A 16,310-nucleotide genomic window follows, 5' to 3' on the forward strand; every position below is an offset into this window, starting at 1 on the left:
TATATATATATACATACATATATATATACACATACATACATACATACATACATACGTATGTATGTATATATGTATGTATGTATGTATATATACATACATACATACATACATACATACATACATACATACATACATACATACATACATACATACATATATATGTGTGTGCACCAACACAACTACCTCTACCAACATTGCATCCATGCAACTATTGGTTTAATACAAAAATTTGGGACATACTAAACAAATCTCACTGTCTCATAGGCCTACTATTTTAGCGTACCAAATACCATGTTTTGTTTTTTTCAGACGCAGCTCCACACTTTATACTTATGACATCACGAGTTCCAGACTTCCTTCTCTGGTTTCTAGGCTTTGAGAGAGAGTAGCTCGTGTTCACAGTTACTGACTAAACTTTCCTCGGTCCCGGAAATAACATTGGAATTCTTCACGCAGGAGTTTAACCGGTCGACACGACCACTGAAAACAGGGAGCCGCTCGCTCGCACCTGACGCTGCTGCTCCGGGCCGTCTTGATGTGTGCGTGCAGCGACGTCACACGGAGGAGGGGTCAGACGCGCCTCAACTGTGCGCTCGCTCGGGATCCTCGCAGACGAGCGCGTGCCATCACCTCGGAGCACTTGACGGGACTTTAAACCAACGGAAAAAAAGACTCGAGAGCTCGGTCCCCCAGGTGTTCTGAAGCGGTGAATGCATGTTGATATTCCTGCGAGGGACCCGCTGAGCAGCCAACAGGTGTCGGTGCGCGCGCGCGAACCGCACGAGGAGAGATAGAGAGAGAACATGTCTAATGGGAAAGAGGCAAATGCTGCAGAAAAGTGAGTACGGGCAACTGACACGGTGAAAAAAAGTTACTCTTTCTCAAAAAGATTTCATATCTTTAACCTTTTCTTCGCCGCTAGGTTGGAATTCTGTGGGGAAAAAAATAAACCTGCACAGGAAATAATCGACTGTAATGTTAAATTCACCAGGAAACGCTACATTTAGTCGTCATTTCCGTGTCTTCTTCTGACGAAATAGTCCCAACTCAAGACCGAGTAAACAACTCTTGGTAAACAGAACAGCTGACTGAAGACACTTAATTTGGGCCAGAATATTGAGTATGATATGAATGAGAATATTTAGGGCATGCCACAGGTCTGCAGTGTGATTTTGCTCTTATTGCTTCATGTGTTTTGTGGAAAAAAACCTAACTTCAACTTTGAATGCGTTTTGCACATGCACATTGAATGCGTTTCCCATGTTTGTGTTTTGTGCTGCAGCTCCTCGCAGATGACTCTGAAAGAGTGCCTGGATGAGTGCATGGAGGCCCTGGACCTCTTCCTCAACAACCACTTCAATGAGAGCCTGGAGATGCTGCGGCCGAGGTAACAGAATGTACCCACGAGTCACGTTTGGCTCCACTGGAGGGCTTTGAACCACGCTGTCTTGAGTTTCCTGTATACTGTTGTTTTTTTGGGGGGGGGGGGGGTTAGCACATTCACGGTGGCCCGTTTCAGTATGATGTCAGCAGTATTTGGGCTCGGCACTGAGGAAGCTCTCGTAGGCTGCGCTTCCTGTCAGCCGAGACGCACAAGGGTGGCCTCTTGGACACTTTCAGGCCTCTTTGGTTCTCCAGGATATGAGATGTTTGCTGAAGCTGACGCCCAAAGGTCTAACTGATCCGACAGCCAACAGAACGGCAAAAATAAACAGTGTGCACAAGATGTGACTGGGAATGGCAGCAGAGGGGAGATAGGAAGCATAAAGAGCGGCGCGTATATTTCCTCTTATCTTTTCTTAACAGGAAAATGCAGAAGGTCGCTCAGGAGCCGGCCCCTCGCCTCTTGTTTGCTTACAGTGTGATGTGTATTGATTACTGCCACTCCGTCTCCCCCTGTGTAGGGTGAAGGAGAGCATGTACCACGCTCTGATCTACGCCACGGTGCTGGAAATGCAGGCCATGATGACTTTCCAGCCCGATGACATCACCAATGCGGGAAATACCATGAAGAGTGCCCAGGAGGTCTGCCAGAGGTCAGGACGGCCACGTGGATGTGTTTTGACGGAGTATCATTTTATGCTCTAAAAGTGCTGCTACCTTTTTTCATCCCTCAGCCTGTGAGCCATGAGAGGCAAATTTAACAGCAAAGTTCATTTACATGGCCCGATTTGACTGCATTTGCATGAGAGGAGCCATTATAGCCTAGCGGCTGATAAGATAGCGGAGCTGGACACATGATCGCTGTCAGCAGATATGTGGTTAGTGGGAAATAGCAACACAATAAATTGTTTTGTTTATGCTGACGTATTGTTTGGTGTTTCAGGTTTCGAAGGAAGTCCCCGGTTTTGTCGAGCAAGTCAGTCGGGGCATCGCTCACTGAAGGTAAAAAATCCACCCAAAAAAACAGGAAATGAAAAGAAAAAGTGTAATTTATGTAGATTTTTTTTTTTCCTTATTTCAATGGCGATAACATGTCCAGTTGTCATATATCCAGTTTGTTTTCAACAGGGTTTGATTGCTGAATTAATTTGTTGAACCTGCGGTATCCAAAAAAAAAAGGTCCATGCTAATTAGCTCTGTGTTGTCAACTTCTCCGTATCAGCAGTCCTTTTTTCTGTGGACTTGCAATTTTCAACATCAATCAAGAAAAGTGCTCTGTGAAGCTGAACGGAGGTGCAGTGACTCTTTAAAGCCAAAAGCTAGCATTAGCATGCTACAGGGCTGCAACAGTAACAGTTGCCAGGTTGCCAATGGCAACACATTTTTGGCCGTTTTTGGTGCAGTACTGTCTCGGCATCTTTGAGCTGGACAGCAACATTCTACATTAAAGCATGTATAACATACACATGACATGTGCACATGTCACACTTTCATTATTTAGCTGACGAATAACTGCAGAGTATCTTAATCACTCGAAATATAAGCCTACTAAATATGACATATTTCTCAGTTCCAGCAACCTAAAGTGGATGCCTGGTTGCCTGGCAGCCACTTTTACAAGTTAGTGTTGAGCCTTGTGCTAACATTGTCACAATGACAATGCTAACAGAGGGTTAGCATGCTAACATTGGACAATTAGCGATTGACTCGAAAAAAGACCACTGAGGCTGATGGGAATCTCGCAAGCTTTTGCAAATATTTAAAGTGATCATGTCGCTAAATAGAAGGACAGAGGATCACCAAATTATTAAAATGTATCCTGCAAGGGGGACATGAATGTCTGCAAATAAGCAAGTTTTTGTTTTTGTTGCCTTATAGCGGTTGAGATATTTCAGTCTCGGCCAAAGTGGTGGACTAACAGAGCAGCATTGCTAACCCTAGAGCTATGCAGACAGTAACATCCGGGGCTGGGTCTGATGCTTTACTGCTTTTTGACGACGATCATTTTATGTAATGTGTGTGTGTGTGTGTGTGTGTTTGCAGTGCAGCTTCATGCTGAAGTGTGTTACGCCGAGTGCCAACTCCAAAGAGCTGCTCTCACCTTCTTACAGGTACAGTAGGCTAATCCACTATTTCAAACTCGTACCTGAACTATATGTCCTTTTTATAGACACATCTATATCTGTATATCCTACAGCACACCAAAAGTTCCCACATTATCCAGGTTTCCAAGACTGTGTATAATTCTTTAAGTGTCCCAGTGAATACGTGGCATGAAAATTCTACGAGTGTCATTTTCTGTTTGTGGAGTGAAATCTAATCCAAGCACCTTCTTTCAAAATCCTTCGTGCCCTCTTATATTTATTCATGTATTTCATTTTAGCAGGACGAGAACATGGTGAGTTTCATCAAAGGAGGGATCAAAGTACGAAACAGTTACCTAATATACAAGTAAGTAACGAGGTATTTTGGTGAATGTTGGTGGTGTGTAATGTTAATGTGCATCAAGACTTTCCAAAAGTATTTAATACGGTTATTATTTAAGGGACACCACCAATTCTGCCTTTCATAGTTTTGGAGGAAACCTTTTAAACAGTAACCGTCATTATTTCATCTTTGTGTTTTATAAAAGAAAAAATTCCTACCTTTTTTTCTTGCAAATTTATGTTTCTTTTCTTTTAAATGAACTACTTACATTTTTTTTCTCTGAATATTACCTCAAATCTTAGCTACGTAATGTTTAAAAAAAGTGAATTCAGCCTTCGTACAGAGTATCGGGTAGGGAGGTTATTAAAAAGAGATGCTGTTGTGTTGCATGATGGGAAATTAAGGATAAAGTGTGGGACTAAAAGTCAGGCACAGGGTTAAAAAAATTGCCAAAGTACACTTTATCCATTTTCTTTTCTTGCTGAGTCACATTTCATAGACGGTATTTGATTATAATGCTGAGCTGCGTTTTTAAACAACTGACATGGATGCCTTTTTTTTTTTTTTAATCCAGAGAACTGCATTCCTTCATAAAATCTCGCCGCTTTGTCAAAGGACCCAGCCACGTGCACTTAGAGGGAGGAATATCATTTGGAATAGGGGCGTTTAACCTGGTACGTCAGCAGAGCAAAGTGTCCTTTAATCACCATCGGTTGACTGTGTGTTGTGTGTGATCGTGTTGTCCTCTTCATTCACAGACACTCTCTCTATTTCCTCCACGGCTACTCAAAGTTTTGGAGTTTGCGGGATTCTCCGGAGACAAGGTGAGATGCCTGCATTTCCTCACTTATTTCACTCGCGCTCACACTCATGGATTTATTTTTTCTACATGTGTGGTGCCGTTTTAGGAGTACGGTCTGTCTCTGCTGCACGACGGTGTGACGGGGACGAATCTGCGCTCCATGCTGTGCGCTCTGCTGCTGCTCTGCTACTACACCTTTATCATGTTCATCCTAGGTAGTGCCGGACCTCGTCCCCATCGCAGATTCAGATCGCTCAGATAACGCGTGCGATAACCTGCACGACGTAAGGTATCGTAACTCTGTTTCTGTCCTCTCAGGAACGGGCGAGGGAGAGGTGACTGAAGCCGAGATGCTGCTGAAGCCTTTCCGTCTCCGCTACCCAAGGGTGAGTGTCAATGAGGATTGATATTAACTATCTATATATCGCTTTCTCTGAAAACAAAATAACAAAGATGACTCATTACAAGCTACGCTAATGCTTTAGCTGTGGTAGAGCGGGGTCGTCCTTCAATCAGAGGGTCAGTGGTACGATCCCCGGCTCCGCTAATCTGTGTCGATGTGTCCTTGGGCAAGACACCCCAAATTGCTCCCGCAGGCTGTTTCCTGCGGTGTATGGTAGCCGCCTGCCATTAGTGTATGAAAGGGTGAATGATGACATGTAGTGTTAAAGCGCTTTGAGTGGTCGGAAGACTAGAAAAGCGCTATACAAGTACGGTCCATTTACCATTTCAAATCAGGTGGCAACCTTCAGTTCTGCTGACTGAAGCCGATGCAAGAGGGTCTTAAAAGTTGTAATCTCTCTACTGACCAGCAGGGGGCGACTCCTCCGGTTGTAAAAATAATCAATATTGTATAGAAGTCTATGAGAAAATGACTCTACTTCTCTCTTGATTTATTACCTCAGTAAATATTGTAAACATGACTTTATGGTCTCAATCTCTAGTTTCACGTCTTCTTCAATACAGCATGATCATCTAGTAAATGATGGTCCATTTAGAGTCAAATAGACTCTAAATATAAAGCAGGGTATGCGTCAGGGCATGGCCACCTTGTGATTGACAGGTCGCTGCTGCTACCAGAGCTGTAGACAGCGTCTCTACGTCACTCCTCTGTCGTCCAAATATGTTCACTGCTTGCAAAAAAGACGGCGTCGGACAAAATGCCAAACTCAAGGCTTCAAAACCGCCGACTACAAACCAACGGGTGACGTCACGACGGTTACATCCACTTCTTATAGACAGTCTATGGTTTGGAAGTGTTGTGAATGTCTAGTGGCTGGATGAAAGCAGATCGGGTTATATTTGCATAGTGTATATGTGTTTCGTGTATATATTTTTTTGCTAACGTTAGATATACACACAGCTAACATTGGTTGCCAGTTCACGCTGAAGTTCGGATTTGTCTGAAAAATGCCATTTTAGTGTCAAAATGTTCGGAAGATATTTGGCTAGTATAAAATGGGTCCAATGTTTTCTTTGGTGACTATGGAGCGAAAGAATCGGTCATAATTGGAGTAAATAGACCCGGGACCTGCTGCCAGTCTCCCAAGGGGCCGGGCAGTCGTGAAACCCACCTGACACGGAAACAGGAAGCTGACTCTCATTGGGCTGTTTCCTTTGACCGTTTTGACTGGCGGCGCGATGGATGCGAATGCGCGGCGCGATGAATGCGCGGCGCGATGAATGCGCGGCGCGATGAATGCGCGGCGCGTTTGGTGTGAACGCAGCATTACAAGTGAATCCCTTTGCAGTTTAAGTGAATGGGGACGATATTGTTGATTGTCATAGTCTTCAACCAATCAGATCTTTAGTTTGACATGTTGGGCGTATTCTTTGACGTGTCAGAGCCTGCTAGCTGGCCTATAACTACGTCAGCATTATGTGCAGCTCAGGTTTCAGGTGCAGCTCTGCAGTAAGGTGCAGCATCAGTGGGCGAGCACGTGACTATTGGAAAAAGAAACTTAAGGTAGCCATCAGAGGCTTAGTCGGAGTAGTAAGAGTTCAAATTGAAAGATATGGAAGAAGTTATGACATATTTTGCATTTTTGCCCGTTGTCTCCTACGTGAGCGCAGTCCACCGAAAACATTATATTTCCCACAATTTAAGCTTCTGCATTTTACAAATGCACTAGTATTATTCAAAGGTGTTGTTGGGTTCGTAAGCCTCGTACCGCACGGTTTAATACGAATATGTGTATTGTTACACCCCTAGCAACAAATAATAACCAGTAGCTGTGCCGTCATATTGAGGTTATTAGGAGGTGGTTCAACTGTCGTCGGACAGCACTGAAGGCCCGGGTATAAAATGCACGGCCTGCCACTGCTGTATATTGTCTGGCAAACGTTATACAGTATCCCCATGTAAACTCAGCCGGTCTGAAGTCTCCTCCTACCTCACTGAATAAAGTATGTAAATAAAGTTTTTTGAGGCTGCAGGGGTTGTGCAATAGATTCATGACATGGCTTGTGTAATAATATTACTGGTTGTGTAATACGTGCAATTTAGCGGTATACGTATCATAACCAAACATTCTGCTGGTTTGACCAGGCTTTTAAAGGGAACTGCGATTATTTTACACTTATAGATTAGATTACTGGTCACAAGTAATGGCTCCAACGAAAAAATTGCGAAGGAGTTGCATTATGGGAAATGCAGGATCCAGTGTTTTTGGAGCTTCTCCCATACTATGGAGTAAAAGTGGGGATATGGCAGCCTCTGCTGCATCTATTTTGACTATTCTGATTTCAACGTGTCTCTTATGAGTACTCCAACTTTAAAGAAGTTAGTTTAAGGGTTGTTGTTGTTTAAGTTTTTTGTAGTTTGGACCCTCAATTTTGCCGATTAATGACAATGCATTGATTGTACTCTCCTATGTAATGGCCGAGATTTTGGGACACGGCAGCATAGCAAAGTCAGACTGGGCAACTTCCTGGTACACCTTTGACCCACCGTACGTATCATTTTTATGCTCGCTTACACATTTCTTGTGCAATGAGGGAAAGTGGTTCAGATGATCTGGATAAACACTCGGGGTGTAACGGTTCACAAAATTCACGGTTGGGTTGGGTACGATACAGTGGAGCCACGGTTCGGTACGTTTCAGTACAGTCGAAAACTATAAATGCCAGAGAAATGTACTTGATTTAAAAATATATTTATTTATTACAACTAACATCATGAAGTTATTCTTTGACTTTGAACAATGATGGAACTATACCTGAGTGACCCATCTTCTGGGGTGTCTCCTTAGCAACACATAAGCATAAAAAACAAAAACTGCTCCTTAATGTTATGTAGTATTGTTACTTACATCTTGCTTACATCTTGTATTGTTACTTACATCTTGCAAAAGAGATTTTTTTATCTCAATGGAACTACCTGGTTAAATAAAGGTTTAAAAAAAAAAACTTATTCGGTTCGTCATGCGTACCGAACCGTGAGCCTCGTACCGAACGGTTCAATACGAATACGCGTATCGTTACACCCCTAATAAACACCATTGCTTTCTTTCCCCGTCATACTTTGTTTTTCCTACATCTCAGCAATTAGCTTGCGTGGTTCATGTGAGTACAGATTTATCATAAATGTTTGAAAAAGATCCTTATTGCCAGTCGTTTGTACTGTTTGTATTACATTTATTGTGTTCTCTTTTCTATATGTCGGCTCTTTCTTTCTTACGGATCCCTCCTTCCACTCACACGGTTTCTCTTTTCTTTCCATCGTCCAGTCATCGTCCCAACCCTGTTTACATTTGTCCGACGCTCGCTCCACCTTCCCCTCACGCAGTCCCTTGTGCACCCTGCAGTCCTTAACACCGTGTGTCCTTCATTTACACGCCATCCCTCCTGCCATTCCACCTGACTCACATTCTTGTAAAATCACAATCCCTGTTCACACTCCACCTTTTACCGACATGCCTGCCCATCCCAGAGAACAAACTCAGTGCTCTGACACAATGTGTACCAAACGCCAATGGAAATGTCTTTGTTAAACACTGCCCCGAGAGTAATTGCAATACAATAGGTCTGCCTGCGGATAGGTGGTTATTTAACACACAGATGATTGACATGTAACACTGGAGCCTCCAAAACATATATTTGTTGATTTCATTTCCTTCTTTTTTTTCTTCTGTCCAGGGAGCAATATTCCTTTTCTTTGCAGGCAGGACTGAAGAGATCAAGGGGAACATCGATGAGGTCTGTTTCATAACATGTTTTTAATGGGAAGCATTAACGACAAAACATGTTTCCATACAAACAAACATGATGTCAAATACATTAGAAAAATACGATTAAAAAATGTTTGAATTCATTGATCCAAAAATATATGCATATTTACGTGTGTGTGTGTGTGTGTGTGTATATGTATTTATGTGTATACACATACTGTATATACATATATGTGTATTTATATATGTATATGTGTGTGTGTGTGTATATATGTATATGTGTATATATATATATGTGTGTATATATATATATATATATATATATATATGTATATATATGTATATATATATATGTGTGTATATATGTATATGTATATATGTTTGTATATATATGTATATGTATATATATATATATATATATATATATATGTATATGTATATGTATATATATATATATATATATATATATATATATATATATATATATATATATATATATAGTGTGTGTGTGTGTGTGTATACATACATACATACATACATACATACAGCAATGCAGTCATTGTTACATATCCTTATTAAAGGTGTGCCTCCCCCATAATGACTATTTCGTATATCAATTACTCACCGCATGTCACCTTGAATTGAAAAGAGTACTTTTTCTCACATGCCTCCACGGTGATTAAAAAAATGGGTACATTTAAATTTTCTTTTATTCCTCGTATCATAGCCCTTCTGCCACCAGTGATACATAAATACTACTCAAGGGTGTGGCTCACTACGACCCAAACACATAGATCGCTGAAACCTTACTATTTAAAACACTGTGGACTCGTCCAAGTTTGAGACTGTTTACGCAGAAGTGTTCAATTCATCAGGACGTTTTCTACGTTCTTGTACGTTCTCAAGAATTTAAGGTAACACAGGGTGAGTGAACTGGTACACAAAGGGTCATTTTAGAGGGGCGAAGTATTCCTCTAATGTGCCGTGTGATGAACGCTGCCGCTGTGATGCCAGGCGGTGGCACTCTTTGAGGACGGCTGCAAGGCCCAGCAGGCGTGGAAGCAGTTCCACCACATGTGCTACTGGGAGCTGATGTGGTGCTTCACCTACAAGCGCGTGTGGAAGATGGCGTACTTCTACGCAGACCTGCTGAGCAAGGAGAGCCGCTGGTCCAAGGTACAGAACCCGGAACGGGAGTGAATACAAACCTGAGCGTCGGAAAACATCCCGAGAGACAAAAATGAGTGACTCCTGTCTTTATGTTTTCTTCCTGCTAGGCCATGTATGTTTATATGAAAGCTGCTTACCTTAGCATGCTGCGTGAAGATGAGGCCAGGCCTTTTGGGGAGGACGAGGTTGAGCTCTTTAGGTAAACACACACACTGTAACTGTTGCATGGCATATCTCAGGAACACACTGCTGTTGTCCTGAGGCTCATGACATGATTACAATTTTACCAAAGTGAGGCTTGTTCACATACCTGTCTGTCTACTTTGTGTGCACCTGGGGGATTAAAGAGTGCATTTGCTCGTGGGAAGCTGCATCATCTCTGGCCAACACTGCAATGTCTTCTACCAATTCTAAAATGAACTGGAAGCCAAAGTAACGACGTCATTACAGGTGTTACACGGCTGTATGTAGTTTTGTGAGCAGTACGTTTCCACTTTTTTAGCGTCCTGGGAAGAAGAAAAAGCTCCGTAGCGTGGCAATATTTCTTCAGTGATAAAGACGGTTTTAACTGCTGTTAATGTATGATAAACCCACCGGACACAAACTGTCAGCTCCAAACAGCACTGACAAAGTTAAAGCAACTTACTGGTGAACATAGTGGAGCATCGATATTTCCCTGAGGAGCTGGTGGAGACCAAAAAAGTTGGACTTAAATTCATCAGGCGGACAGACACGCGACTCCAAATGAAAGCTAATGTTGCTCTGTGTCTGCTGGATGTGTAAACCGTTAGCCTACATGTTTGGTGTAAGGTGTTAATATGTCACTTTTGTGTTGACACCACCCAAGTACCAAGTAGCCCAAATACTTTTTCTTTTTTTTTAAATGCCAAAGATGAAGTAAACTAATTCAGTGTTTCTTAAATGTGGGTACCAGTGACCCAAGGGCTACTTTAGAGCAGCGGTCCCGAACCTTTTTTCCGCCATGTACCGGTTTCATGTAAGACAATATTTTCACTGACCGGCCTTCAAGGTGTTGCTACCGGCATGAAAACAAATATGAAATACAACTCGCCATAACACTGAATCAGTGCAAAGAAGCTCTCCAAAGACATTCGTTTTTTACTCATTTTCGCCAGCTTGTGGGCTTAATTTTTGAGGTAACGTATCACGTGACCGAGACAAGCGTCTTGACGTGTCAAGAGGCACAGGCGGATGTAATTGGGAGAGAATCAAAATAAAACATCTTTCAGACTGATGATCAATAAAATGGAAATAATATAAGTTATTTATTCTTTCTGTGCGGCTCGGTAACAAATGCCACACGTACCGGTACCGGCCCGCGGCCCAGGGGTTGGGGGACCGCTGCTTTAGAGTACTGCGGGGTCTTTTTTTCTTTCTTTTTTTGATATGAAATTTAAATGCAATATTCCTTAAATAATTCTACTATAATAACTGCAATCAAAATAATTACATATGAATTCGATTACCACCATTTTTTATTCTTATTTCTTAAACCGCTTCAGACGCAATCACATTCACAATTACATTTGTTTAGTTCTTTTTTGTGCTGGTCAAAGAGGCACATCATTGAAAAAAACTGCACTGATTCGTGCCACGCCAAACCCCACGCGTTCTTCTCAAATCTGTCGTTCTTATTTTCCTGTCTCTTTTAGACTGGTGCCCACCTTCAAGCAGAAGATAGCAGGCAAGTCCCCCCCGACCGAGAAGTTTGCCATCCGCAAAGCCAAGCGCTACAAGGTCCGCTGCCCGATCAGGCTGCCGGTGCCGGTGTTGGTAAAAGCTCCGCACAAACGTTCAAAATGTGCGTTGTGTTTTACTCCTCTGACGCCCGTCACAGCATTCACTGTTTCATTACAGGAGATGATGTACATGTGGAACGGTTTCAGTATGATCAGCAAGCGACCAGAGCTGACCGAAGGCATGATGCAGACTTTGGTGGAGGCGGAGCGCACCCTGCTGGAGTTTCCCAGTAATCCAACTTCTGCTTGCCTAGAAATCTAACCGTAGACAAAGTGAGATCACGTGACACGTCTGGGTGTCTGCTGCGCTGATGTCGTCCGCTTCCTCCTCTACAGACAATGAGTATTCGGTGGACGACCGCAGTTTGATCCACCTGCTGAAGGGTCTGTGTTTGAAGAACCAGGGTCTCCTCCAGGCTGCAGAGGAAAGCTTCGGCAAAGTGTTGTCCAGGTGAGCTCCGGTGGATTCACTTCAAAAACGAGAGACAGCGAGATCCTTCTTGTGGCACTGGCACCTCTGCGTCACTCAGCGTCAGTCTGTGTCACGCAGCGTCACTCTCTGTCACCCTGCGTCACGCTCTGGCAGCTTGTGTCACTCTGTGTCACGCTCCGTCACCCTGCGTCACGCTCTGGCAGCTTGTGTCACTCTGCGTCACCCTCTGTCACCCTGCGCCGATTGAAATACTTTTTTTACACTACTCTGATGACTCCGTCCTGGCAGCAGGACTCGGTCCTCCGCTCCTCACTCATAGTATTATTACAACGGGGTACGTAGCGCTGTCGCTCATGAGCACAACAACACAGGCACGCGAAAGCTTCTTCTTCTCCTCCTTTGAGGTGTACTGGCGGTTGGCAAACGAATTGGCGTATTACCGCCACCAACTGGTAAAATAAAATAAGGCATGAGACGTGTCGTATTTTGCCAGAGGGGGAAAATATGCTCATATTCCTGCAAAAGAATTGCTGCAGTGCGTGTACAAAGTGTGTGTGTGTTTTGTATTTATTTATATTTATTTAAGTATGCTGTAAACTGTTAACAGTTAACATATTGTTCATAGTTAAAAAGTTTGAAGCTGTAGTTTGAAGCCAAGTGTTTTGTATTTATTTATATTTATAGTATACTTTAACAGTTAATATATTGTTCAATTTGAAGAAAAAAGTATCGGTTCAGGCACCGTTCAGGCACCGGTATCGTTTTAAAAGTATCGTTTTAGCACCGGTATCGGAAAAAAACCCAAATGATACCCAACCCTACTACTGACAAACATGTATTTTTGGATTGGACATTTTATGTCTTTTAATTTTAATATATACTTTTAAATGATTATAAAACGGATGATTTATTTTCATTATTTTAGCCGATTCTTGTAAGTGACTATAAAAGTAATAATTTGGAAAGTGTATTATGTTCCATTTTGTTGCAAAAGCAGCAAAATCATACTGAAATAAAATGAAAGAGAAACAAAAAAGTACAACGTACTTACTCTAAGGATGCATACAGAGAACAGGGGGCTCCGGTGACTCAACTAAAATCATAAAACTGATTTATGGAAGTTGATCTGTCGTAACAACAACGGGTGTTCTCAGGAAATGTCTCAGGAAATGTAGCTCCGCCCCCTCAGCTCCGCAGCTTCTTGACGATTGCCGAACTATGCTCGCCTGTCACAGCTGAATCTTTCCGCTGAACTGACAGAGAGTGACGCTGAGTGACAGAGAGTGACGCTGCGTGCCACAGACTGACGCTGCGTGACACAGACTGACGCGTGCCACAAGAAGGATCTCGGCCCTGCACTCAAAAACACTCGAGTTGTTCCCCTGCATGCAACGCGAAAAACGGTTTATCTTCTGTGAACAGACAAAACATCACTTTGTGCACTGCAGGTAAAAAACCTGGATGCAGCACACTGACCATATGTCCTGAAGTCACTTAACTTTCAAATGAAACTCATAAATGGGTCCAAAGTCATCTGTTAAAGGTCGACTCCATCTGCTTTTCTGCGACATAGGTTAGCAAACTAAGCTAACCTAGCTAGTGCTAGCGATCACTGGCTAGTTCGTTAGTTGTGCTAAGTTAGGAAATAACTTAGTTCGGATTTTCTTATGTCGGGTTGCATGTAGGGTTTGGTATCGTTTGGGTTTTTTTCGATACCGGTGCTAAAACGATACTTTTAAAAAGATACCGGTGCCTGAACCGACACTTTTTTCTTTAAATTGAACAATATATTAACTGTATACTATAAAATACTATAAGCCCGCCCAACTCCCAAACTCTCATACGGCATTACAGGGTATCGACTTCATCCCTTTGTAAAATGTAACCGTACGTATCGGTCACCGTTAATGCACCTTGTTCCTCGTGTTTGCTCAGTGAAAAGAAGATCCGGTTTGACCACTACCTGGTGCCTAACTGCCTGATGGAGCTCAGTCTGCTCTACATGGAACAAGGCAGGAGGGACGAGGCGATTAAGATGCTGCACAAGGCCAAGTATGTAACTCCCTCACAGCAGCTACTGTACACAACATCGGAGACACAGTCAAATCCTGCCACATAGATCCAGTGAGATGACCGAGTGGAATGTCATTTGTCATTCTTGTGCGCATATAATATGCATTCAATACAGAAATGCAGTACTTTAATTAGTTGTAGGTGCCAGTACTTCAAACCAGCAGTTTATTTTGTAATATTAAACCAACGGGATGAAGAGAGACTTAATTCCTTTGCTCAGGTAGACATTACTCTACTGTCTTTTAACATAGCCAGTAGTTGTTTGCTGCTATATTAATGCTCTGATTTTGGAATTTAGCACATTTTGGAATACACACGTATTTGCTTGAAAACATTAATAACACACGAAGGTCTGTGCGGTAAATGCAAAGCAGCAGCTGCTTAGCTTAGCATAGCATAAAAACACGGCTAGCCTGGCTCTGGTAAGAAAATCCGCCAACCACAGCCAGGAAATAGTTTTGCACAACAACCCCCCTGAAAGAGAGTGACTTGTTGTCATTACGCGTTCGTTCTTCTACGTACCACAAACTAAATACGTGCTAAATAATGAGCTTTTGAGGTGTTGGAAGTCGAAGTTGTTAGCTTTAGCCACAGCTAAAACTAGCCATTTCCCCATGTGTTTATGCTAAGTTAACCGGCTGCTGGCTGTAGCTTCATAACACATCAGACATAAGGGGTATCAATCTTCTCACCTGACGCTTGGCAAATAAGTATATTACCCAAATTGCTGAATTATTGCTATAAAATGTTATTTTTCAAATATAATTATCCCCATATTATTACCTGTTATATTTATTAATTGCGATTAGAATTATTTCACCATCAAAGTTTTTATTTCAGGACTGCTTGGACAGGATAGTACTACTCCTCGGTGTATAGCCAGTACAGGAACACTAGAGGTCGCTCTCTGCCGACTGAATCTACATCTGAGAGGCCAGCCACACGATGGGATGGGGAGGGGGGGGGGGGGACAGTGAATCAACCCTCTGCTCCTATTGGAAGGAAACTTATTCAGCAGATTGCTACTTTAAGTTGAGACTTCACACAAGCACACCTTCTGTTACACTTTAACCTCCTCCACTGTTTCTGACCTGTAGGCTCAACTACAAAGAATACTCGATGGAGTCCCGCACACAGTTCAGGATCCACGCCGCTCTGGCCAAACTGAAGGCCGACCCCAGTGAGGACACTCGCATGTAGGACGACTGGAAAAGGCTCTTCACACTCGGGACTCTCCAGTTCCCATCATGGTTATGGCTGCTCCAGTTATACCCAGTTGATTTGTAACCTGTATTCAACAAGTGCATGCTGGGTATTTTATCACTGTGTTCAGGCTTAGCATTTTCGTTCTACACTAATATCACAGGACGAAGGTATAACCTGTTTAATCCCAGACAAGAGCTTAAAAGTGGAGGAGTGTATATACAGTAGTTTATTTACTAATTTAATATTTTTATGGTTTACATTGGAAATTAACTCAATTTTAATCAGTTGATTGAAAGACTATAAATATGTAATGTAAGAAATGTTATGATTTAATCAAGTGTATAGTAATTGAAAGAGCTCCGATTACAAAATGAAGTAACTTCAGCTGGCTGTGCTGTTTTGAATGATTTATGGTTTCAACTGAAACACATTAGATACAAACTGTTTTTGAATCCAGAAGTTTAGAAAATAGTTACCTGGCTGGATGATATGACTGTCAGCAGCTAGTCATTCATTTCTCATTCTGTATGCAATGGAAATGCAAATTACTGTCGGACATGGAACTGTCGCGCCCTCTTGGTGTGTATTTATCAAAATTTGGACTTTAGGTATGCATGCAACAATAAGAAAGGGATATTGTACAGCAAGCCGGTCATTGCTGAGAAATGAACCCTGACAGGGTGAGCTGGACCTCGATGCCAAGCGGCTTGTTTCACGGCTACGTACTAAACAAATCAATAATTTGACACACTTATTTAAAAATTATTTTAGTCCTCTCACCGTGTACGGAAACTTCCAAAAACGTTAGAATGTATGCAACTTATTTTTGCATAAATAAATTCATATAAATTGTCTGTTTTGTCATAAATGATGCCAAAAGTACCAGC

The 16,310-nt window shown here is 42.3% G+C and overlaps 1 protein-coding gene across 2 annotated transcripts; it reads left to right on the forward strand.

The window, feature by feature from the left end:
• Positions 1-669: 669 nt before the first annotated feature.
• Positions 670-16,232, forward strand: LOC306787071 (tetratricopeptide repeat protein 39A). Of its 2 annotated transcripts, none has more exons than XM_079282085.1 (18): positions 670-838; positions 1,283-1,387; positions 1,905-2,036; positions 2,327-2,385; positions 3,427-3,494; positions 3,767-3,834; positions 4,385-4,484; positions 4,569-4,634; positions 4,719-4,827; positions 4,931-4,998; positions 8,750-8,809; positions 9,796-9,957; positions 10,059-10,150; positions 11,625-11,745; positions 11,830-11,941; positions 12,048-12,162; positions 14,080-14,196; positions 15,315-16,232. In XM_079282085.1, exons 1-18 carry the CDS (start codon positions 804-806, stop codon positions 15,415-15,417), a joined length of 1,692 nt encoding a protein of 563 aa, XP_079138211.1. In that variant the 5' UTR covers positions 670-803; the 3' UTR covers positions 15,418-16,232. The 2 variants fall into 2 exon arrangements, with proteins under 2 accessions (XP_079138211.1, XP_079138212.1); XM_079282086.1 differs by having other exon boundaries at positions 3,770-3,834.
• The last annotated feature ends 78 nt before the right edge of the window (positions 16,233-16,310 follow it).

Source organism: Melanostigma gelatinosum (genome assembly GCF_949748355.1).
Source record: "Melanostigma gelatinosum genome assembly, chromosome: 13".
NCBI classification, from domain to species: Eukaryota; Metazoa; Chordata; class Actinopteri; order Perciformes; family Zoarcidae; genus Melanostigma; species Melanostigma gelatinosum.